This window comes from Octopus sinensis, linkage group LG24, assembly GCF_006345805.1.
Source record: "Octopus sinensis linkage group LG24, ASM634580v1, whole genome shotgun sequence".
NCBI lineage: Eukaryota > Metazoa > Mollusca > Cephalopoda > Octopoda > Octopodidae > Octopus > Octopus sinensis.
The window spans coordinates 6,556,583-6,582,151 of record NC_043020.1 but is presented as its reverse complement, the minus strand read 5'-3'; the positions used below and the strand labels follow the sequence as shown (position 1 = coordinate 6,582,151).

General features: G+C 39.2%; 2 protein-coding genes and 1 long non-coding RNA gene across 3 annotated transcripts in view; 2 read left to right on the top strand and 1 right to left on the bottom strand.

Annotated features, from left to right (window-relative positions):
- Window positions 1–5,733, top strand: part of LOC115223880 (nephrocystin-3) — a 123,942-nt gene extending 118,209 nt beyond the window's left edge. The window contains exons 20-21 of the mRNA XM_036513079.1: window positions 2,315–2,395; window positions 4,594–5,733. Of these exons, the coding sequence (XP_036368972.1) occupies window positions 2,315–2,395; window positions 4,594–5,619 (1,107 nt within the window). The 3' untranslated portion in view covers window positions 5,620–5,733. The remainder of the gene's footprint in view (window positions 1–2,314; window positions 2,396–4,593) is intronic.
- Window positions 5,734–6,328: 595 nt separating this feature from the next.
- Window positions 6,329–6,651, top strand: LOC118767800. Its single transcript, XR_005003716.1, has 2 exons — window positions 6,329–6,480; window positions 6,513–6,651. It is a non-coding gene; the product is annotated as an uncharacterized LOC118767800 (long non-coding RNA).
- Window positions 6,652–14,206: 7,555 nt separating this feature from the next.
- On the bottom strand, window positions 14,207–23,995 carry LOC115224059 (doublesex- and mab-3-related transcription factor 1-like). Its single transcript, XM_036513018.1, has 3 exons — window positions 23,884–23,995; window positions 19,134–19,449; window positions 14,207–15,047 (listed from the first exon to the last, which is right to left on the bottom strand). The coding sequence occupies exons 2-3, from the start codon at window positions 19,417–19,419 to the stop codon at window positions 14,395–14,397; spliced, it is 939 nt and encodes a 312-aa protein (XP_036368911.1). The 5' UTR covers window positions 19,420–19,449; window positions 23,884–23,995; the 3' UTR covers window positions 14,207–14,394.
- Between the last annotated feature and the right edge of the window lie 1,574 nt (window positions 23,996–25,569).

Sequence of the window (25,569 nt, the reverse complement as noted above, 5' to 3'; positions counted from 1 at the left end):
CTTCATCACTGTCAGTCACCATCAGTCATTGCGGTTATTCATGAGTCATTATCACCATCAATCATCACTGCCATCATAACCATTCATCAAAATCACTACCAGTCATCACAAACATAATCATTAGTCATCATCAATCATCACTGCCATCATAACCATTCATCAAAATCACTACCAGTCATCACAAACATAATCATAGTCATCATCTTCATCACTGTCAGTCACCATCAGTCATTGCGGTTATTCATGAGTCATTATCACCATCAATCATCACTGCCATCATAACCATTCATCAAAATCACTACCAGTCATCACAAACATAATCATTAGTCATCATCAATCATCACTGCCATCATAACCATTCATCAAAATCACTACCAGTCATCACAAACATAATCATTAGTCATCATCTTAATCACTGTCAGTCACCATCAGTCATTGCGGTTATTCATGAGTCATTATCACCATCATAACCACTCATCAAAATCACTACCAGTCATCACAAACAGTCATTAGTCATCATTCATTATCACTGTTAATCATTAAGCTCCATTTTCATAAGCATCAGTCATCATCGCCATCATAACCATTCATCAACATCAGTGATATCATAATCACCATCAGTCATCACAAACATTATCATTAGTCATCATTCATTATCACTGTTAATCATTAAGCTCCATTTTCATAACCATCAGTCATCATCGCCATAACCATTCATCAAAATCAGTGACGTCATAATCACCATCAGTCATCACAAACATTATCATTAGTCATCATCAACATCAGTGATATCATAATCACCATCAGTCATCTCAAACATCATCATTAGTCATCATTCATTATCACTGTTAATCATAAAGCTCCATTTTCATAAGCATCACAGTCATCATCACCATCATAAACACCATCACATTCAAGCCATTGAATCATTATAGGGTCACTCAGTACGCTTAGAAATAGCAGCTAAATGTCACTCAAATCATAACTTTGCCATCTTTAAAAAAAAATTAAAGGGCACATTAGATAATGTAGTCCAAGACACACCTACAAAAAGATGGGAATGTCATGGCAGGAATGCCTTGATTATAAGTTGGTGCTATCACATTTGACCTAGGGTTATAAACCATAGTAGCCAAATCTCCCTCAAATTACAGCCTACTGCTTTAACAAAAAGGAAATGTTGGTTAATGTGCATTGGGATATATTCCTAAATGGAAACATTTTTGATATTAGACTGGATGGTCATGGCTGGAAGGCTTGTGCTCGTTTCTCTGATTTGCCACCACTGCTACTACAACTCCCCTCACCACCATTATAGCCACTCCCAGCACCACCATTCACAAACCAACATCACTAACACCACAACCATCACAGCCACCCCGACTACTATCATCGTAACCATTACCAATGTTGCAACCACCACCATTACATCTGCCACTACCATCACAACTACCACCACAACTGCCAGCACCATTATCACAACTGCCACCACCATCATCATCACAGCCACCACCACCATCACATCTGCTACTACCATCACAACTACCACCACCACCACCGTTATCACAACAGCCGCCACCATCGTTACAACCACCACCACTGTCACAGCCACCAATTTCACAACTACCACCATCATCACATCTGCCACTACCATCACAACTACCACTACTGTTGCAACCACTACCACCACCACCATTATCACAACTGCCACCACCACCATCATCACAGCCACCACCACATCTGCCACTACCATCACAACTACCACCACTGTCGCAACCACCACAACTGCCACCACCAACACCATCACAACTACCACCACCACCATTATCACAACAGCCACTGCCATCGTTACAACTACTACCATCATCACAGCCACTACTACCATCACAACTATCACCACTGTTGCAACTACCACCACATCTGCCACTACCATCACAACTACCACCACTGTCGCAACCACCACAACTGCCACCACCAACACCATCACAACTACCACCACCACCATTATCACAACAGCCACTGCCATCGTTACAACTACTACCATCATCACAGCCACTACTACCATCACAACTATCACCACTGTTGCAACTACCACCACATCTGCCACTACCATCACAACTACCACCACCACTGTCACAGCCACCATCATGGTTAGAATTTACAGACAACCAATCAAATTTCCAAAAAGAGTATTTTTTTCCATTATTTAAAAAAAAATTTTCACTTTGAATTTTCCTTCCTGAAATAAAAATTTTAAAAGACACACAACACCAAGACAAACTTTACCCAAAAACTGTCTTTGATTCCTTTCCAGCTGAACGACATTGGTCACTATGCCGAAGCTTTGATGACAAAAGGAGTTCTAGCAACACGAGGGAGCATGGAACAGCTGAAAGTAAGGGATTTCTCTGGGTTCTTTGATAAAGTTGCCAATTCCTGCCGTTTGCAATGTCTTTAAGCATTCTTCTTTAAGTTTATCTTTTACTTGTGTCAGTCATTTGACTGTGGCCATGCTGGGGCACTGCCTTGAGTTTTTTAGTCAAAGGAATCGATCCCCCAAGAGTTATTTTAGCAGCCTTTTGCCAAACTGCTAAGTTGCAGTGGGGATGTAAACACACCAACAATGGTTGTTGGTGTGTATATATATATATATATATACGACGGGCTTCTTTCAGTTTCCGTCTACCAAATCCACTCAAGGCTTTGGTCGGGGCAAGGCTATAGTAGAAGAAACTTGCCCAAGGTTCCACACAATGGGACTGGACCTGGAAGCATGCAGTGGGGGAGCAGACTTCTAGCCATGGATCTTACACCTCTGCTCTTATACATTTGTGCATCTGTGTGTATATACATAAGATGTGTGTGTGTGTGTGTGCATAGGATGGGTGTGTGTGTATGCATAAGATGGACATGTGTGTGTGTATGCATAAGATGGGTGTGTGTGTATGCATAAGATGTGTGTGTGTATGCATAAGATGGGTGTGTGTGTGTGTATGCATAAGATGGTGTGTGTGTGTGTATGCATAAGATGGGTGTGTGTGTGTGTATGCATAAGATGGGTGTGTGTATGTGTGCATAAGATGGGTGTATGTGTGTGTATGCATAAGAGGTGTGTGTATATATATATATATATATATATATATATACACACACATAAGGTGTGTGATGTTAGGAAGGGCATTTGGCTGTAAAAGCCGTACCAAAACACAGAAGTCTGGTGTAGTCTTCTACCCATCCGGCTCCTGTGGACCCGTCAAACCATCCAACCCATGCCAACATAGAAGGTGGACTTTAAACAGGCGAAATGCTTAGCAGTATTTCGGCTGCCATTACATTCTGAGTTCAAATTCCTTTCATCTTTTCAGGGGTCAATTAAATAAATACCAGTCACGCACTGGGGTCTATGTAATCGACTTAATCCCTTTGTCTGCCCTTGTTTGTCCCCTCTTGTGGGCAATAAAGAAATAGATATATAACATAAACAAAACATCATAAATAAGAAGAACGGAGAATTAAACATCTTCAAAACCTGTTTATTACAGTAATGCTTTCATTGAATTGACATTAGCTTTCAACCCAACACGTGTTTCTGCTGTGTCAGTGTCCTGGGGTTCTGTGATGCAGCATTTGTGTCCATTTAATTGGTTCACCTACATATTCATTTGGCAGGGCACTGCTATGCAGCTTTGTTTACTCAGAATATATATATATATATATATGTTGGCCTGTATAGTTATCGTTAGATGATAACTCTTTTGCTTGTTTCAGTCATTTGACTGTGGCCATGCTGGAGCACTGCCTTTAGTCGAGCAAATCAACCCCCAGGACTTATTCTTTGTAAGCCTAGTACTTATTCTATCGGTCTCTTTTGCCGAACCGCAAAGTTATGGGGACATAAACACACCAGCATCAATTTGTCAAGCGATGTTGGGAAGACAGACACACATACATATATACGACGGGCTTCTTTCAGTTTCCGTCTACCAAATCCACTCACAAGGCTTTAGTTGGCCCGAGGCTATAGTAGAAGACATTTGCCCAAGGTGCCATGCAGAGCAGTGAGACTGAACCCGGAACCATGTGGTTGGTAAGCAAGCTACTTACCACACAGCCACTCCTACGCCTAATATGAAATTGTTTTTATGATATGTGAACATGAAAACAAACAATATATAAACGAAAGCATTCACACACTAGAAAAAAAACTTTATTCCCAAAAGAGGTTAGTAACTTCGTGATAAAAGATTTTGTAACATCTTTTTTTTCTTAAATAATTTTTAAAAATCACTTTTACACTTCAAAACTGTACTAAGTAATTCTCTTAGACTTTCATCATCATTATTGTTGTTTAACGTCTGCTTTCCCTGCTGGCATGGGTTGGACAGTTTAACTGAGGACTGGCAAGCCAGGATGCCACACCAGGCTCCAATCTGATTTGGCACGGTTTCTCTAGCTTTTGAGTATAAATGTGATTTCCAGTTGTATATTTATACACTCTCTCTCTTTCATATGTGTCTATTAGTACCTACGTATGCGTACATATATCGCAGTATATATTAATCTCTTCTTTTCTCTCCTTCTCTCTCATTCCAGTTGTACAACCAAGCGATGGACCTGTGTATGCAAATGTACGGCGAGTATCACATCCTGACTTCAAGACTCTACATCAATATTGGGATCGTCTACGAAGACAACAAGGAATACCGGAAGGCCTACGAGTACTTCAAGAAGTGGGCGAGGGTCAGCGAAGAGATCCTGGGACCCGACCACCCAAAGACGCGCCGAGCAAAGGGCGTCCTGCAGGAGACACGGTACAGAAGGATCGCACAGGAGCTTGGCGAATGGGACTACGACGGGGACACGGATGGGGGCGAGTCCTATGACGACGACGATGACGAAGACGACGAAATGGAGAACCCTGACCTCGAGCACTACTACGACGACGCGATCAGCCGGCAGACGGACAGTCATCGCAACCAGTACAGGCTGGCAGCGGCAGCGGCGGCCGCAGCAGCTGTGGTGGTGGACAACACGGAAATTGAAGCCATGGAGGACAGTGTCGAAGGAGCAGAGCTGGACAACAGGGCGGACAACAACGTCGGAAGTAATTCCGAAGATGAGGACGACGACGATGATGATAGCGAGCATGGGAACTTCGAGTACGTCGTCGGACAGGAAAGGCCCGCAACGCGCAGATATTTCAGCAACAACAGCAGTAGCAGCGTCAGTGGTGTGGACAGTAACAATCAGCATCATCATCAGATTGACCGCAACAACCGAAGACACTCGTTCGATTATGCGTTTGATCTGGACGATGATGACGACTCGGACCGAGAGCACTCGGACAACGAGAACTTCTTTGACGACAACTGCGAGGACTACGACGAGCAGTACACGCTTCTCGTCGACCATATTCCTGCCATTGAAGAGGTCAGCGTCCGGCTTGACCGGCAAGCTGACCAGTGTGGTGGCGACGTCACCCCATCATCGGCTGTGGTCAGTGAATTCATCGACGATAACAGATTCGCTGACGATGACACCGAACAGGACACGGACTTCAGTGACATCGTCTGTCCTGAGAACTACATATCTGGTCATTTCCAGGACGGTGTAAGATAAAGAGAACACATAAGTGTGTATGTATGTGTGTGCATATATATATGTATACGTCTGTGTGTATATATACACACACACACACTGGAAAAAAGACAAAATAGATATATATATATATATATATATATATACACACACACACATGAAACGTATTTATGTATGTGTGTATACATATATATGATATATGTATCAAATGTGGGTGTGTATATATATATGTGTGTGTGTGTGTGTATATATACACACACATACACTGGAAAAAAAACAAAATAGATATATATATATACACACACACATGAAACGTATTTATGTATGTGTGTATACATATATGTATAAACATGTGATACATGTATCAAATGTGGGTGTGTATATATATATATACACACTGGAAAAAAAGGAAATGTTGATATGTATAAACACATACATAAAGCATGTATTTGTGTATATATAAACATGTGTGTGTGTATATATTTATATACATGTGTGAAACTATATATGTAGATTTATATATTATACACACACGTACAGAAGTATATATGATATAAACACATCCATATATATATTTATTTATATATATATATACACACACGGTTAGTAAATTTAATTTTTAATTGCTTTTTTTGGTTGTTTTCTTTGTTTTTTGTTGTTTTTTTTTTTCATAAATAAAACGAACACACGGACACGACAATAATTAAAAAATAATTATAAATTAATGATGATGAGAGGATGAGAGCAGAGCATCAGTGAGAGAGAGAGCGAGAGAGAGAGAGTAAAATATAAAAAAAGACAATAGATCTGGTTTGGAAAAAGTACAAAAAAACATTTTTAAAAAAAAAAGAACCCTTGGGTTTCACGGAAAGATTAAAGTATGTGTGCGGGGGGTGGGGCGAGTTTTGGAAGAGTGGGGGGTGGGGGTACTACAAGTGAAAGAAGGGGTTGAAAGTGTATATTTACATATAGGGGAGGGAAAGTTTACAAAATGGAACAAAAAAATAAAAATTTGGAAAAAGGAAATAAAATGTAAATTTATTGTTGGAAAAATGGTTTTGTTATTGTTTATTGTTTGACAAGGTTGTTTTTGTATGGGAGTGTGTGAGCGTGTGGGTGAGAGAGAATGTGTGTGTGTGTGGTTTAGAGGTTAGCATCTGAACTGTGTAGTTTTTTACAACAGAAGGACAGAGACGTGGAACAGGACGAGAACGAAAACGGGAAAAATGTTATTTACAACAGAAAAACAAAGTACAGGACAAGCTACACAAGGAAAATCCCCAATCATCAGCTGTCGCTAGTAGACTTAAGCGTGTTTCGAAGGCAAGACAGGACACGACTCGTCAATACTAGGCCTTCCTGCGAGAGAGAATTAAAATAAAATAACCTCGCAGAGGGGTAAAACAAGCACGAAAAAATGTAACACAAACAGGACGTAACAATAAAACTGCACAATAAAATACAATACGAGAAATCAAAATAAACAAGAAAACAAACGAAAAGGCCTTTGTTCTGGCTGGGACGGAAGAGGTTCTGGCAAGCGCATGGAAACATGACTTTACAGTTTGAAAGCAGCGTGCAAAAGGATTAGCAGTGACAAAAGTGAGGAGGAGAGAGAGAGATAGAGGAAGACACGCGGCTGAGAGAGAGAGATGAGGAAGAGGGAGAGAGATAGGAGAAGGTAAAGCAAAGGGAGAGAATTTCGCGTCATAATTATATTATAAAACAATACTGGGAGGATGAGAAACGGAACGAAGCGAAGAATAGAACGAACCCGACGCGAAGCGCTGTCAGACAATAGTGTAATAAATAAAATATAGCTTGTCCTGTACTTTGTTTTTCTGTTGTAAATAATGCTTTTCCCGTTTTCGTTCTCGTCCTGTTCCATGTCTCTGTCTTTCTGTTGTAAAAAAATGGCTTTTCCGTTTTCGTTTCTGTTGAGTTCTACGTCTTTTTGTGGTGTCCTGTACTTACGTATATATATTTATATATGCATGTATATATACATGTAGATGTAGGTACGTACATATATGTATGTATGTATGCATATATTTTATTTATTACACTATTGTCTGACAGCGCTTCGCGTCGGGTTCGTTCGATTCGTTGCTTCGTTCCGTTTCTCATCCTCCCAGTATTGTTTTATTTATATATATATATATAGATGGATAGATAGATATATGTAGAGAGATAAAGGAATACAAAAAAATGGGACAAGAACACAAAACATCCAGACATGATACAAAAAATGACAAGAAAAAAACAAAGACAAGTCATTCGGAGTTTTGTTTCCTCAGTCAAGTTCCAGATTATCTTTGCAATTTCGGCTGATTATACTCGAGATTGCTCCAATCTGGCCAGCCCCAAGAAAAAACTAAGCTAAGAGCATTAGATTCCTTGGAAGAAAGCAGCAAATGTATATGAAAACAAGGACAGAAAAAAAAGGGAGAAATGGTACACAAATACAAATAACAGGACATAACAACAGATGTCTTGACTAAGGATGAATTAAATTAAGCTAGCATATATATATGGACACCCTGTGTGTGTCTATATATATATATATATATATATATATATAAAAAAAATCAAAATCCAATTCAATGACTGGCGTCCGTACTAGCGGGGTGCAAAGAGCACCATACGAGTGTGATCATTGACAGAGCGGCTAACCGGCTTCCGTGCCAGTGGCACTTAAAAGGCACCATTCGAGCGTGATTGTTACCAGCGTCGCCTTAAAGAGCACCATCTGAGTGTGATCATTGCCAGAGCGGCTATCTGGCCTCCATGCCGGTGGCATGTAGGAGAAACCATTCGAGCGTGATTGTTACCAGCATCACCTTACTGGCACCTGTGCCAGTGGCATGTGTAAAAAGATTCAAGCGACCCCGAAAGGATGAAAGGCAAAGTTGACCTCGGCGGAATTTGAACTCAGAACATAACAGCAGACGAAATACCTTTTTCTTTACTACCCACAAGGGGCTAAACACAGAGGGGACAAATAAGGACAGACAAACGGATTAAGTCGATTGTATTGACCCTAGTGCATAACTGGTACTTATTTAATCGACCCCAAAAGGATGAAAGGCAAAGTCGACCTCGGCGGAATTTGAACTCAGAACGTAACAGCAGATGAAATACTGCTAAGCATTTCACCCGGCATGCTAACGATTCTGCCAGCTTGCTGCCCCTCTGGCTTTCAGATATTGCTGAGATCAACCTCACCTTTCGTCCTATAAACATATAATTCAAATTTATAGAAAACAAAACTGGTTACATCCCTGTAACTTAGCAGTTTGGCAAAAAGATACTGATAAAGTACAGGTTTTAAAAACAAAAAAGTCAATACATTCAATTAAAATTTCAAAGGTGGTGTGCCCCAGCATGGCCACAAGTTAAATGGCTGAAGCCAGTAAAAGATACAAGATGTCTGTGGAGTACTCGGCCACTTGAACATTAATTTCATGAGCAGGATGTTTCATTGATCGGATCAACTGGAACTCGTGTCATCGGAGCTGACAGAGTACCAAGATGACCAGTACTTCAATTGTACTTATTTTATCAACCCCCAAAAGGATGAAAGGCAAAGATGACCTCAGTGGAGATTGAACCCTGAACTTAGAGAACTAGGACAATTCTACCAGCACTAGGACAATTCTACTTTAATAATAATAATAATATAAATCTTATTTTAAGTAAATTTTGAGGGGAGGAGGAGTTAATTACATAAACCCAAGCAATAAAAGGCAAAGTTGACCTCAGCAGGATTTGAACTCACAACTTAACACTAGAAGTACTTTTTACTTTTTCAAATCCTTTAATCACCTGGTCAAAAATGACCGCTATGGTCCTTGTTCTTTTTTTCCAATTTTTACCTTCAAAACGTCCTCAACCTAGGCATAGGAGTGGCTGTGTGGTAAGTAGCTTGCTTACCAACCACATGGTTCCAGGTTCAGTCACACTGCACGGCACCATGAGCAAGTGTCTTCTACTATAGCCTCGGGACGACCAGAGCCTTGAGTGGATTTGGTAGACGGAAAATGAAAGAAGCCCATCGTATATATATATGTGAGTGTATATGTTTGTGTGTCTGTGTTTGTCCCCCCAACATCGCTTGGAATCGATACTGGTGTATTTACATCGCCGTAACTTAGTGGTTCGGCAAAAAGAGGCCGATAGAATAAGTAGTACTAGGCTTACAAAGAACAAGTCCTGGGGTCGATTTGCTCAACTAAGGGCGGTGCTCCAGCATGGCCACAGTCAAATGACTGAAACAAGTAAAGGAGTAAGAGTATCCAATTCTGAAGGGTCTTCCATTGCATCTGTCATCTTCCAAGCTAAACTCCCGCTTTAAATTTAGCAAACCACCTTCAAACTGTTGAGCAGCATCACCACACACTTCACAAATGTCTTTGCAGCATCACAGCATTACAATGTGAATATGAAATTTTGGGTTATCCATTTCAAATTTCAACAAGAGCACCCAGAGAGCGCAAACCTCCGCCAAGGCAACATCGACATCCTCTCGGCAATTAGCTGGAGATGATTTTTAAAATGGAAATATCTGAAATAAACTCAACTGCTCTCACGAACAAGAATACTAAAAATGAACTCAAAAATTGAATAAAAAAAAACCCAAGAAAAAATAATCCTTCTCTGGTACTGGATTGATCCCAAAATCTAATCAGTTTGTGGACAAAATCAAAAGCAAACTCGATGAACATTAATGGAATTTGTAGTTTTGTGGTACCAGTGCCGGTGGCACATAAAACCATCCGAACGTGGCCGTAGCCACTACCGCATTGACTGGCCTCCGTGCCGGTGGCACGTAAAAAACACCATCCAAGCATGGCCGTTCGCCAGCCTCGTCTGGCACCTGTGTCGGTGGCACATAAAATCACCCACTACACTCTCGGAGTGGTTGGCGTTAGGAAGAGCATCCAGCTGTAGAAACACTGCCAGATCTGACTGGCCTGGTGCAGCCTTCTGGCTTCCCAGACCCCAGTTGAACCGTCCAACCCATGCTAGCATGGTAAGCGGACGTTAAACGATGATGATGATGATGTGCTAGTCATGAGGCCAAACATCCCTGAATGTTTCATCTGAATCCATCCAGCAGTTCTTGAGATATCTTATCCATGGACAAACAAATGCAACTAAAAACAATACCTCCGCCTTAGCGAAGGCAGAGGCAATAAAGGATAACCAAAATGAAAGCTAAATCTACTTTTAGTCAGGAACAAAGAAGAGATGCACTACCCCTTCAGGCAATGTCAAAGATTTAACTGTGTTACATTTCTGGTGTGTTCTCAGAAGTGGTAAAAGATTTAGCTTAAAAAACAGTCAGAACAAAATTATTTTCAAAAAAATATAATTTTTTTTATTCAACCAACAAGAAAACAAAACAGAAATTAGAAATTTAAAATTTTTAAAAACAGAAAATTGAAGAAATTGTTTTAAAAATAAATGATTTAAGTTTTGTCAAAAATAAATGATTTAAAGAATTGTTGTATACTGTCAATCTAACAAGAACGTGACAGTAGGGGGTACACCACTGCTGTATAGCCCTAGGACTATACAGCAGCGGTGGTGTACCCCCTACTGTCACGTTCTTGTTAGATTGACAGTATACAACCATTCTATCGCCCCACCGCCGTACATGTCTCTACGAGAGATTTAGAAATTCAATATTTCTTAAATGATTTAAGTTTTGTCAAAAATAAATGATTTAAGTTTTGTAGTCAAAACAAAGTTTTTGGAATCTGAAGAATTCTAACATTTGAACATGGAAAGAAGAATTACTTTAAAAAGAAAGCATTTTTTTTTTTTTATCATTGATTGTCAAGAATTTCAAATACAAAAATATTTTTTTTTAATTTTTCCCTTACAAATTTTCTCCTCCACAGATAAACTTGTGAATGGTTTTCTCAACTCCATCCAAACTAGCTGTGAACAGGAACCATAATTTTGGGATAACAGTAAACAGTGGTAGCTGTGTCGAACTGAAGAATTAGTCCAGTAGCAATAGATTGTATCTCTCTCTCTAGGCATGGCTGTGTGATAAGAAGCTTGCTTCCCAACCACATGGTTCCGGGTTCAGTCCCACTGCATGGCACCTTGGGCAAGTGTCTTCTACTGTAAGCCTCAGGCCGGAAAAGCCTCAAGTGGATTTGGTAGATGGAAACTAAAAGAAACCTGTCATGTGTTTGTATCTGTCCACCACCACTTGACAACAGGTGTTGGTGTGTTTACATCCCTGTAAACTGATAGAACAAGTTTCAGGCTTTTAAAAGTACTGTGGTCAATGAGTCTGACTAAAATTCCTCAAAACGGTGCCCCAGCATGGCCACAGTTTAATGACTGAAACAAGTAACAGTATATATTCTTCTCTGGCACTGTCGGTTACTATTACAAGGGTTCCAGCCTGCTTATGGAATCAATGTGCAAGTGGCTGAGTACTCCACAGACACATATCCCTAAAGCAGCTCTCAGGAAGAGTTAATGTAACATACAGGTACATCTCACAGCCCCTCTTGATTCTGTGGACCTAATCCTGATATATGTTTTCTACACTGAACATATCTAGGCCCTTATCTATTTATATGCCATGGCACTCCATCAGTTATGATGATGAGGGTTCCAGTTGATCCGATCAACAGAACAGCCTGATCGTGAAATTAACGTGCAAGTGGCTGAGCACTCCACAGACACATGTACCCTTAACATGGTTCTCGGGGAGATTCAGCATGACACAGAGTGTGGCAAAGCTGGCCCCTATGAAATACAGGTACAACAGAAACAGGAAGGAAGAGTGATAGAAAGTTGTGATGAAAGAGTACAGCAGGGTTCATCACAAATCCCTGCCTCGTGGGGCTTTAGGTGTTTTTACTCAAACACTCACAATGCCCAGTCTGCCCCTCTCATAATTCCTTGTATTGTGAGTTCCTTGGTGACCCTGTCAGTGGTGGAGCCATGTTAAAAGAATCCAGAACACATTGTAATGTGGCTGGTATTTTGGAAGGGCATCTAGCTGTAAAAATCATGCCAAAACTAACCTTGCTTGTGCTAGTGCCACGTAAAAAGCACTGAGTCCACACTGCAGAGTGGTTGGTGCAAGGAAGGGCATCCAACCGTGAAATCCCTGCCAAAATAGACAGAGTAGCCTAGGTTAGTTTTTCTACCTGGTCAGTTCCTGTCAACCATGCATGGAAGATGAACGTTAAACAATGATGATTTATATATATATATATATAGTCATTTAGCGTCCCATGCTAGCATGGGTTGGACGGTTCAACTGGGGTCTGTGAAGCCAGAAGGCTGCACCAGGCCCAGTCAGATCTGGCAGTGTTTCTACGGCTGGATGCCCTTCCTAACGCCAATCACTCCGTGAGTGTAGTGGTGCTTTTTACGTGCCACCCGCACAGAAACAGTGGGGCTCGTCTGGGATATATATATATATATATATATATATATTCTTTTACTTGCTTCAGGCATTTGACTGTAGCCATACTGGAGCACCACCTTGAAAATTTTTTTGTTTTTTTTTAAGTCAAACAAATCAACCCCTGGACTTATTTTTTAAATCCTAGTACTTTTCTAATTATCTCTTTCACCGAACCGCTGAATTATGGGGACATAAACACACCAACACCGGTTGTCAGATGGTGATGGGGAGACAAACACAGAAACACACACACCTTATTTATGTGTGTGTGTGTGTGTGTATAACACAAGGTTTCATTCAGTTTCCATCTACTAAATCCACGCACAAGGTCTTAGTCAGCCCGAGGCCACATTTTTATATATATATATATTTATTATATAGAGGGTACTATTATTCATAGGTACCGCACACTAGGAGGGACTCTTGCAGTCAAAACTACTAAAATAAACAAATTGTACCGAATGCAAAACTTCAAAGCAAGTCATTTAAAAACAGAATTTAGTTACGAGGTTTTTCACGCTAACTACTGATAATTTCTTATAAAGATTTTATCCTTAATTTTAAATTTATATATATATATATAAACACGAGGTTTCATTCAGTTTCCATCTATCAAATCCACTCACAAGGTTTTAGTCGGCCCGAGGCCATAGTAGATACTTGCCCAAGGTTCCACACAGTAGGACAGAACCTGGAACCATGTGGTTGGGAAGCAACCTCCTTACCACACACCCACGCCTGTGCACATATACACACACACCAGCCTTGAGCAGTGTTAAAAAAAGGAGAAGGGATAAAAAAAATAGACAGAGAAATGAGAAGTAAAAAAAAAAAAGAGGGGGGGGGGAATTGAGGGTGACAAACACACTGAGATCAAACGATTGCACTGTATTCTAGTATTGAATACTTCTGTTATTACCAACAATATAGAGCTATCTGCATTAAGTATGATACACAGATATGCATTTTTATCTAATACTGCTTCTGTTGCACATAAGAGTTAACTAGAGACTCTTGGGTATGTACACACACAACATGAAGAAAAATTACCTAGTGGTGACCCTATGGGATACTATCATGGGACCCACTTGAGGGGACTTGTATTCAATTCCTTATTTCGGTGTCGATAAACTGGTTCCTAAAATCGATGGTGGTGGTCTTTCTCTTGAGGAATTATCTGGGAAGGAAGGAGAGAGAAGGGAACTAGTTCAAGCTCAGATGAACATAAGAAATTAGGAGAGCACCCCCCCACACACACACATTCTGTAGAGTAATGAATGATATGGTAAACAAATGAAAGAAATTAAACAATAGTTCGTCACACACACACCTGTATCTCTAGAACATGTTTCTTATTTCGTCGTGTCGGCAGCAAGCTTGCAGGATTTCAAGGAATTGTCCGCAGACTTGAAAGACAAGTTTTCCGGAATTTGCATTTTGTTCGCATTGGAAGGCACGGAGCTGTCGCAGAACTTCTGCGGCCAGGAATTAACGGGATAATTAAAAGTGTTCCAGATTAACGGAGGCCGGTTGTAATTACCAAATCCGAGATTTTGAGGTGGTCGTGCCAATTGGTAGCCGTTACCCGGGTAAATGTACGAAGGACTGAACTCTGAACTTGCCATGCCATTCGTGGCCACCTGCACTGGAGTATAATACATAGTGTTATTGGCAGAAGTAGTAGTACCGGTGGTGGTGGCAGTAGTAGTGGTAGTACTACTAATACTATTACTGCTGCTGCTACTACTACTACTAATGTTACTATTGCTGCTGTGTACGTCAGACATCTTGCTGGAAGTGGCGGCAGGGTAGTTGGAAATGGCGAAGGGTGTCTTCGGGGTGTAGTAACCAAAGTCTGGCTGAGGCGAAGAAGAGTAGATACGACAGGGTGGCGGCTGGGTGGAAGGCATCTGCAGGTTCAAAGGCACGTTAACGCTTGGCATCGATTGATTCCCGTTGATCTGTTGGACAACGGGGTAGGTGTTTGGTGATGGCATGAAAGAATCTGAAATGGAAAGATGAACAAAAAAAACAAAAAAAAAAAATTACAACGAAATCTACCTGAGGAATAAAGGCAATCAACAACTAATTATTTCCCCCCTGGCAATTAATCTCACCTTTAGAGAGCTTACTCTTTTACTCGTTTCAGTCATTTGACTGTGGCCATGCTGGAGCACCGCCTTTGGTCGAGCAAATCGACCCCGGGACTTATTCTTTTGTAAGCCCAGTACTTATTCTATCGGTCTCTTTTGCCAAACCGCTAAGTGACGGGGACATAAACACACCAGCATCGGTTGTCAAGCAATGCTAGAGGGACAAACACAGACACACAAACATACATATATATATATATATATATATATATATATATATATATATATACGACAGGCTTCTTTCAGTTTCCGTCTACCAAATCCACTCACAAGGCTTTGGTTGGTCCCGGGATTTATTCTTTGTAAGCCCAGTACTTATTCTATCGGTCTCTTTTGCCAAACCGCTAAGTGACGGGGACGTAAACACACCAGCACCCCGGTTGTCAAGCAATGCTAGGGGAACAAACACAGACACACAAACATACATATATACAACAGGCTTCTTTCAGTTTCCGTCTACCAAATCCACTCACAAGGCTTTGGTCTGCCCGAGGCTATAGCAGAAGACACTTGCCCAAGATGCCGCGCAGTGGGACTGAACCCGGAACCATGTGGTTGGTTAGCAAGCTACATACCACACAGCCACTCCTGCACTTGGTTCTTTTACATCCATTTTTCCCCTCTTTCATAAACAGGTTAAATTTTTTTTTTCTTTATATCTCTATATAAATGGCAAAATGTCTGTGTGTGTGTGTGTCCTTTATACAAATCCACAATTTTACGTTAGAGGGCTCGCACTTTCGATGGTCATTGAAAACCGTCCAAGGGTGGTCATGCACATCTTTACGTTTCCCCAGTCACCCCGCAAAGCCATTAAAAAAAATCAATAGAAGTGACTTTTTTGTGAATTTTCTCTATATATATATACTAGCAGTATCGCCCGGCGTTGCTCGGGTTGTAAGGGAAATAACTATATAAGCATTTTTAGAGAGTTATAGCCAAAAAATAGCAAAAAAATGCATTAAAAATTGAAAAAAAATTAAGGTAAATTTTTTTTTAAATCGTTGACACATCGTAGATATTTTTAGAGAGTTACTTCCCTTATATAAAAGCGAAAAAAATGCATTAAAATGGAAAAATATGATGGTAAATTTTTTTTAAATCGTAGACTCATCGTAGACGCGCGCTAATACCCAGAAGGGCTCGATATGAATCACGACTATAAGATACCCGCTTTTGGTTAAACTGCACCGCAAAATGTGGGAGTAGTTACGAATCTAAATCGTAGGAGACAGACACACAACTTCACTCTTATATAAAGATGCTTTTTTTTTTCAGTCATAGAGTTAGATTTATGAAGGTCTTCAGTAGAAAATCCTTCGAATTCTGACTCGCTGCTTGATATAATGAAATTCGTATCCATTTTTTGTCAGAATTACAAATTTTGAAAACACAATAGGAACAAATTTCGGAAAAAATCTCCCATAATTCACGGAATTAAAATTACACTTCGATTTTTGTACAAAACTGTATTTGAAGTGTTTACGAAGTATAATACGTGTTTTCACGAATGTACTAAAGAGATTTACTCTGATATTCTCATTTAAATATGAATAGGTAAATTCGGGCGGTTTGGTAACGAAAGGGTTTATATAAGTGTCGTCTGTTTATACATAAACACTGTTTCATACTTTCAGTTTAGTCTTCCTCAAATCACTCTGTCGCTATTTACTCTCTTCCAAGAACATTTTCACTTACTCTTATCTGTTAGCTTGCCATACATTTTACTCATGTATCTATCAGCGTGATAGACAGAAACAAATATTACATCTAGTTTCACTTTATTCGTTGCACACTGTGTGTGTGCGTTTGCGTGTGCTGTAAACCAGACTAAGAAAAGCATTTGACATACACACCAGAATGTGAGTTTTCTGTAAATTTTGCTTAATTGGAGTTTAAATTTTAAAAACTGGACCTGGCAAAACCCGATGCATTCTACTCTTAAAAATGCTAGGTAAATTGTAATTGAAGAAATCCTATATTGTAGATTTCTATAACTGACAAAGGGAGGCAGATAAAATCTGCCTTTTATAATAAGAGATATAAACGGCAAAATGTCTGTGTGTGTGTCCTTTATACAAATCCACAATTATTCAGTTAGAGGGCTTGCACTTTCTATGGTCAATTAAAACCGGCCAAGGGTGGTCGTGCACATCTTTACATTTCCCCAGTCACACCGCAAAGCCATTAAAAATATCAATAGAAGTGACTTTTTTGCGAATTTTCTATCCAAAATCCAATCAAAATGCCTGAAACTTGATACGCCAATTGAATGCCAGCTAGCTGTATGTGATTGGTCGGAGATTTGGACAGTACTCGCGTGTATGTGCGTACGCACGCAGCTGTATATGCATGCACTAGCACTATGACCCGGCGTTGCCAGGTCATAATGCTAGTATATATATATTTTAGTCATCAGGGAAGGCAATGCCCACATCCCTTTGTAGGGGCCTCCAAGACTGGAGAAAGGGGAAGAATGGATAGAGAGAGAGAAAGTGACAGGAGAGAAGGAGGTAGAAAGTGGGAGAGGGAGTAAGAAGATATCCTCAAACCAAAGACTTGACCAAAATCTGACTTTCAAGAGAGTGAATTCTTCCAATAAAGAGCACCCAAGGTACTGAGGTGATGGCAGCAGCGTTAAACCAAGCAAGGAATGAAGTCTACCACCCATACAGGCCACGGCAGGATTTCAACTCAAAACAAAGAATGCTGCACGATATTTTATCCAATCTTAATTCTTTCGTCTGAGAATCCTGACAAAAGAATCCTCTGTTTGTTCAGATTCTCAAAGACCCATTTGGATTCTTCTGAGGTTACAGCTCATGGAATGAGAGCAGGTTTTGGTGTTATGAATGGATGATGTTTATGCTTGATAACATGAAACTCCTATCTATTTTCAAAGTTGAAGAAAAATCGATATGGAAAAAAATCTCCCAAAATTCAGGGAATTAAAATTACACGTCGATCTTTGTACAAAACTGTAGATGAACTGTTTACGAAGCATAATCACGTGTTTTCACGAATGTACTAAAGAGATTTGCTCTGATATTCTCATTTAAATATGAATAGGTAAATTCGGGCGGGTTTGGGCGGTTTGGTAACGAAAGGGTTAAACAAGGGACATATTCATACGGGACATATTCATACGCCACAGAATGTTTTTCACCTCAATACACATCGTTGATTGGTTGAAATTTCAGAAATTGAAGAAAAAGAAACAACAAATATCTTACAAACTATAGAATTTTCTCAATAAAGCCAAGAGAAAAAAGATGTTTTATAAACACATTCTACCAGTATACAAAGTTTAAAATTTTTTTAGTTACCTAGAAATTATGTTAAAAACTACCGTTCAAACCGAAGAGATCCCCAAGTACTATAAACTTTACAGGTAAAATATTTTTCCGGGAACGAATTGCAATTACCATGGCTATGGTTAATTACTGCTCTGCTTTATGAGTTTTCGCTTTATGAGCAATCTCCAGGAACAAGTTAACACGCAGGAGTGGCTGTGTGGTAAGTAGCTTGCTAACCAACCACATGGATCCGGGTTCAGTCCCACTGCGTGGCATCTTGGGCAAGTGCCTTCTGCTATAGCCTCAGGTTGACCAATGCCTTGTGAGTGGATTTGGTAGACGGAAACTGAAAGAAGCCTGTCGTGTATATATATATATATATATATGCGTATATATGTATGTGTGTGTGTGTTTGTGTGTCTAAGTTTGTCCCCCTAGCATTGCTTGACAACCGATGCTGGTGTGTTTAGGTCCCCGTCACCTAGCGGTTCGGCAAAAGAGACCGATAAAGTACTGGGCTTACAAAGAATAAGTCCCGGGGTCGATTTGATCGACTAAAGGCAGTGCTCCAGCATGGCCAAGTAAAAGAGTATACTGAGGCGTTACTGTATGTATTAAATAAATAAATAAATGTAATCTCACCTGCGTTGACGCAGTTAGAATAATCAGTCACCTGTTGGCAGAATTTTTCGCATCTTATGCAACCTTTGAAAATATCCTTGACGTTGATGTCGGGATGTCTTTGGAGCAGGATCTGTTGTCTGGAGATTCGGCGCCGTTCCTCTACCAGGATGCATTTCATGCAATTACATAAGATGTAGGGGCAGAAACCTTTGTGGCCCTTCATCTTGGCATCAGAGCCGTGATTTCTACAACGAGAACATTTCGGGTTCCGATATGAAGTTGGATAAACTTTTTTCACATTCATGGTGACGCTGTGTTAAAATGCTGGAAGTCTCTGGAAAAACAACAAATAAAACAATTTCATAATTAAATGCAAGTGTTAATGTATTTGATGCAAGGGGACACAGAAAATCAAATTGGGAAGAATTAAGGAGCAAGGAAAACCCCTATCAGTCAATGACTACAATAATTATTTTTACACTAGGTGCAAGGCCTTGAAAATTTGGGGGGAAGGGGGCTAGTCGATTATATTGACCCCAGTGTTTAACTGGTACTTATTTCATCGACCCTTGAAAGAATGAAAGGCAAAGTCGACCTTGGCAGAATTTGAACTCAGAACGTAGTGGCAGACGAAATGTCGCTAAGCATTTTGCCCGCCATGCTAACGATTCTGCCAGCTTACCATCTTATAGTCAATGACTAACAATAATAATGACGGTTTCAATTTTTGACAGAAGGCCTGTCAAGTTCAGGCAGAGTAGGTAAGTTGACTGAACCCCAAACTACACAGTTGTAAAACAAGCTTGTTAACCACACAACCATGCCTGTACCTATATTGTTTTAACAAAATTTCTCTTATTAGAGTAATTTTGGAGTTGTATTGTCTGATATTGTTCAGAAAATCCTTTGACTGGATGGAAATGCCTTCTAGAAGATCTATAAGAGGTTGAGAAGGAGCCGGTAGTGCTGGCGGTGTTACCTGACTGCCTTGAGCAACACAGACCATTTGTTTCATTTGAAAATTTTAAAGCTCTACAGAAAAGACAATTTGTGTTTAGTCCACCAATTTAGACAGAGATATTTTTATAAGAATGGGATGGATCATATCTGAAAACAGCTTCAGGAGTTGTGAAGAACGAATTTGTACGCAGACTGTTTCTGAGAAATAATTCTATTGAACCTCAGTCTAATCATTAAAACATTGATTTAACGATACAACATTAAGTGCTGCAGCATCCCTTTGCTGATCTTGGGCAAGTCTCATCTCCCTTCTCTCTTGAGACTCCGTCTGACGTGCTGCAGCATCCATCCCTTTGCCGATCTTGAAAAAATCTCATCTCGCTTCTCTCTTCAGACTCTCGCCTTCGGTTTTCTACAATCCTCCTTGCTTTATACTTGTTTCTGGAGAGATTACGTATTTTCTTTGGTGGCATATTTTTTTCAATATTAGAAACAAAAAAATTATGACAAATATAAATAAACTCTTGTGCTTTAAGAAGTAATATAAACTGTTCTCGAAACGAAAGATCGCCAAATAATGAACATAGAAAGAAATTATACATTAATCCCTATTTTTGCAAGCAGTTGTATGGAATATGTTTTTATTTTTGTATGCAGTATAAATTAACCAAATAGAAGAACCATGTATGAACTGCTAATTTAACAGTAAATGTCACAATAATTATTGTAGATATATACTAGCAGTATCGCCCGGCGTTGCTCGGGTTTGTAAGGGAAATAACTATATAAGCATTTTTAGAGATGTAAAGTATAATAGCCATCTCAATATGGCTAACCACAAAAGGGGGGGGGTTGTTACTGTAGCTTTTTACTTTCTGAGATTTAATAATAAATTTTTAGATAGTTACTTCCCTTATATATGCCAAAAATGCATTAAAAATGGGGAAAATGGTAAATTTTTTTTAAAATCGTAGACTCATCGTAGACGCGCGCTAATACCCAGAAGGGCTCGATATGAATGACGACTATAAGATACCCGGTTTTGGTTAAACTGCACCGCAAAATGTGGGAGTAGTTAGGAATCTAAATCGTAGGAGACAGACACACAACTTCACTTTTATATATAAAGATTATTACATTATAGATTGTTAAGCAGTTTTCTTTATTATAGTATAGAAGTGACTGATCCGGCGAAACATTACTTTCATTATTCTTTTCTACTTTAGGCACAAGGCTCGAAATTTTGGGGGAGGGAGCCGGTCGATTAGATCGACCCCAGAACGCAACTGGTACTTAATTTATCCACCCCGAAAGGATAGAAGGTAAAGTCGACCTCGGCAGAATTTGAACTCAGAACATAAAGACAAACGAAATACCGCTAAGCATTTCAACCGGCGTGCTAACGTTTCTTATTTCTTTATTGCCCACAAGGGGCTAAACATAGGTATTAAGTCAGACAAAGAGATTAAGTCGACTATATCGACCCCAATGCGTAACTGGTACTTAATTTATCGACCCCGAAAGGATGAAAGGTAAAGTCGACCTCGGCGGAATTTGAACTCAGAACGTAGCGACAGACGAAATACCGCTAAGCATTCAGGGAGCTGTAGGGGTTGTTACGCACGCGCACCCTTTTCTGCTGGGTGGCGAAGGGTGTGAGGATCAAATTTGGAGTTTTTTGTATAAAATTTGTAATTTTTTGTTTGCCATATTATTATTAATCTCCGTATTTTCCCTCGCAGATTGAAAAAAAAAAAAATTCGAAAAGAGCTAAGAATTAAAAAATTTGACGGGGGGGGGGGCAATTAAACATTTTGAAAAGGTGATTGGCGATCTTTCGTCTCTAGTAGACCTTTCCGTCGATTTCCGTGAAAAAAAAATTTTTTTTTACATATGGGCTTGCGGGAACTTTTGAAGTAATGAGAGCGAAAGAGACTAAGAGAAAGCGATTGTATGACGAGGGAAGTTCTTTTGAAGTTACCGTGCATGGCAAGCATTGATGTACATGTGTGTGTGTGTGTGTTTGATGGGGTGTGGGAGACAGACAGTATGTTGTGTAAGTGAAGTGCTTCTGTTAGTGTGTGAAGAGACAGAGTAATGTGTGAAAGAAAGAGATAACTGAAATTTTTTACTCGGTGTATGTGTATATGTATGTATATTACTTCAAAAGTTCCCGCAAGCCCATATGTAAAAAAAAAAAAAAAATTTTTACGGAAATCGACGGAAAGGTCTACTAGAGACGAAAGATCGCCGGGGTATTTTGGGTTTTTTTTTTTTTTGGTGTGGGGTGACCTGTCCAGCCTCTACCTTTTGAATTTAGGACCATAAAAGTGAGGATATTATATATTCGTTTGTTACAATAACACAGGGACATTCCTCATTCACCCACTAACCGTAATATTAGTTTGTAATACTTATTTTTAACAATAAACTATAACCAAGAAGGTTAATAAAATATTGAATGGCTTCATTACACACCTGATTCTAAAATTTGTATATTGACACAGGATTGCGGATAGGAATGGGGAGAACTAAAAGGGGAACTGAACAGGGAACGGGATAGGACATGAAACAGTGAAATGGGAACTGGAAATAACCCCTGCTTTTCCGGGTATACCGGGTAATTCAGATAGTGTGTATATATATATATATATATATATATATATATATATCTTTATAAATAAAAGTGAAGTTGTGTGTCTGTCTCCTACGATTTAGATTCCTAACTACTCCCACATTTTGCGGTGCAGTTTAACTAAAACTGGGTATCTTATAGTCGTGATTCATATCGAGCCCGTCTGGGTATTAGCGCGCGTCTACGATGAGTCAACGATTTAAAAAAAAAATTTACCATCATTTTTTTCCATTTTAATGCATTTTTTCGCTATTATATAAGGGAAGTAACTCTCTAAAAATGTCTACGATGAGTCAACGATTAAAAAAAAAATTTATCATCATTTTTTTTCCATTTTTAATGCATTTTTTTTGCTATAACTCTCTAAAAATGCTTATATAGTTATTTCCCTTACAAACCCGAGCAACGCCGGGCGATACTGCTAGTATATATATATAATGGTAGTGCCCCAGCATGGCCACAGCTCATGAGCTGAAACTGGAAAAATCAAAAAAATCAAAATCATATATATATATATATATATATATATATATATATATCTTTATAAATAAAAGTGAAGTTGTGTGTCTGTCTCCTACGATTTAGATTCCTAACTACTCCCACATTTTGCGGTGCAGTTTAACTAAAACTGGGTATCTTATAGTCGTGATTCATATCGAGCCCGTCTGGGTATTAGCGCGCGTCTACGATGAGTCAACGATTAAAAAAAAAATTTACCATCATTTTTTTCCATTTTAATGCATTTTTTCGCTATTATATAAGGGAAGTAACTCTCTAAAAATGTCTACGATGAGTCAACGATTAAAAAAAAAATTTATCATCATTTTTTTTCCATTTTTAATGCATTTTTTTTGCTATAACTCTCTAAAAATGCTTATATAGTTATTTCCCTTACAAACCCGAGCAACGCCGGGCGATACTGCTAGTATATATATAATGGTAGTGCCCCAGCATGGCCACAGCTCATGAGCTGAAACTGGAAAAATCAAAAAAATCAAAATCATATATATATATATATAATTTTTTTAAAAGTCAAGCAGGGGCTTCTGCGCTCCTAAAACAGAAAATTAGGAAGACATTGTAAAAGAAAGATGTAATTCAATGAATCAAAGGTGACAAGCAAATTGTGTTATGTATGAAGAAGTGGTTAAATAATTGTCATAAAAGAATTACCTAGAAGATGGTTGGTAACTTAAAAGACAAAAAACGCGGAGATTAGAGACCAATTGAGTTAAGTCTTCATCGACCAACTTTGGGGCATCGGAAGAGATATTCGAACTGAGACATCTACTATATTACATCATGATGTGTGGACTGATTCAATCACGAAATGGCGCGAAATTACAAAAAGCGGAAGAGACAAGGGTTAATACATTTCAGTGGTGGAGGTAGTGATATATCTATTCAAACCCATCACCCCCTTTCGTCAGATCATGGGCTTGCCGGATTATGAGAGCTACAAAGTTGCGGTTTTAAGATACTTTTCCCCAAAGTACACGCTACTGCTTTTTTCTCATTTTCTTACCAAATTTCTGTTGAAATACGCTACCTTTATATCACTTAATTTTGAAAATGAAGAAATAAAGTAACTTTGGTTAATTAATAAATCTTTATATATATAAAAGTCAAGTTGTGTGTCTGTCTCCTACGATTTAGATTCCTAACTACTCCCACATTTTGCGGTGCAGTGTAACCAAAACCGGGTATCTTATAGTCGTGATTCATATCGAGCCCTTCTGGGTATTAGCGCGCGTCTACAATGAGTCTACGATTTAAAAAAAAAATTACCATCATTTTTTTCCATTTTAATGCATTTTTTTCGCTATTATATAAGGGAAGTAACTCTAAAAATGTCTACGATGAGTCAACGATTTAAAAAAAAAATTACCATCATTTTTTTCTATTTTTAATGCATTTTTTTGCTATTTTTTGGCTATAACTCTCTAAAAATGCTTATATAGTTATTTCCCTTACAAACCCAAGCAACGCCGGGCGATACTGCTAGTATATTATGTAGTGTGATGTCGTGTATCACCAGTGAATTTGTTTAAGAGATTTTGATGGAAGGTTTTCATTTTAAAATAGAAATTTGCTATCATAGAAACAGGGGTATTTTCGGGCGGGTTGTTATAAAAAAAAGTGGGGGTACCATACATTAAACCTGTGGTTTTCAACCAGGGTTCCGCCAGTACAGTCCAGGGGTTCCGCAAGAAGTTACAAAACAACTAAAATCGGCAGTAATTTTTAATTCTCCTGTGCATAAGACTATTAAATTATTGCACAGGGGTTCCTCGAGCCAGTGGAATGTTTCTTTGGGGTTCCGCTCCAGCAAAAAGTCTGAAACGCACTGCATTAAACACTCAACTAAATAGACATACAAAGACCATTAACTTCACTTAAACATTTATTGTCCGTAATATGGCTGTCAAAATTTTCCTCGCTCGAAACTGAGAACTTGTCACTGACATGCATAAGTCATATGGCCAGCGATTTTGAGGGGAAGGGAACAGTCGATACTATCGTTTCCATGACTAAACTAATACCCTATTTTATCGATCTCTGAACAATGAAAAAGAAAAGCTGACATAAGCAGAACGTAAAACGCTGGAGTTAAATGCCGAAAAGCATATTTTTCAATGCTCTAATGATTTTGCCAGCTCGCCACCCAAAGATTGATTATCTCGTCTTCGTAGAAGTCGGAAATTAGGAATTCTTTTAATACCAAGGGAAAATGGTGGGCGATCTTTCGTCTCTAGTAGACCTTTCCGTCGATTTCCGTAAAAAAAATTTTTTTTTACATATGGACTTGCGGGAACTTTTGAAGTAATATACATATACACATACACCGAGTAAAAAATG

Bases quoted from the DNA above. Each gene is read 5' to 3' on its own strand.
- LOC115224059 (XM_036513018.1), bottom strand. From the start codon at position 19,419: ATGAATGTGAAAAAAGTTTATCCAACTTCATATCGGAACCCGAAATGT. The intron at 15,048-19,133 runs GTGAGATTACAT...TTTCCATTTCAG, and splicing joins TTCTAACTGCGTCAACGCAG to ATTCTTTCATGCCATCACCA.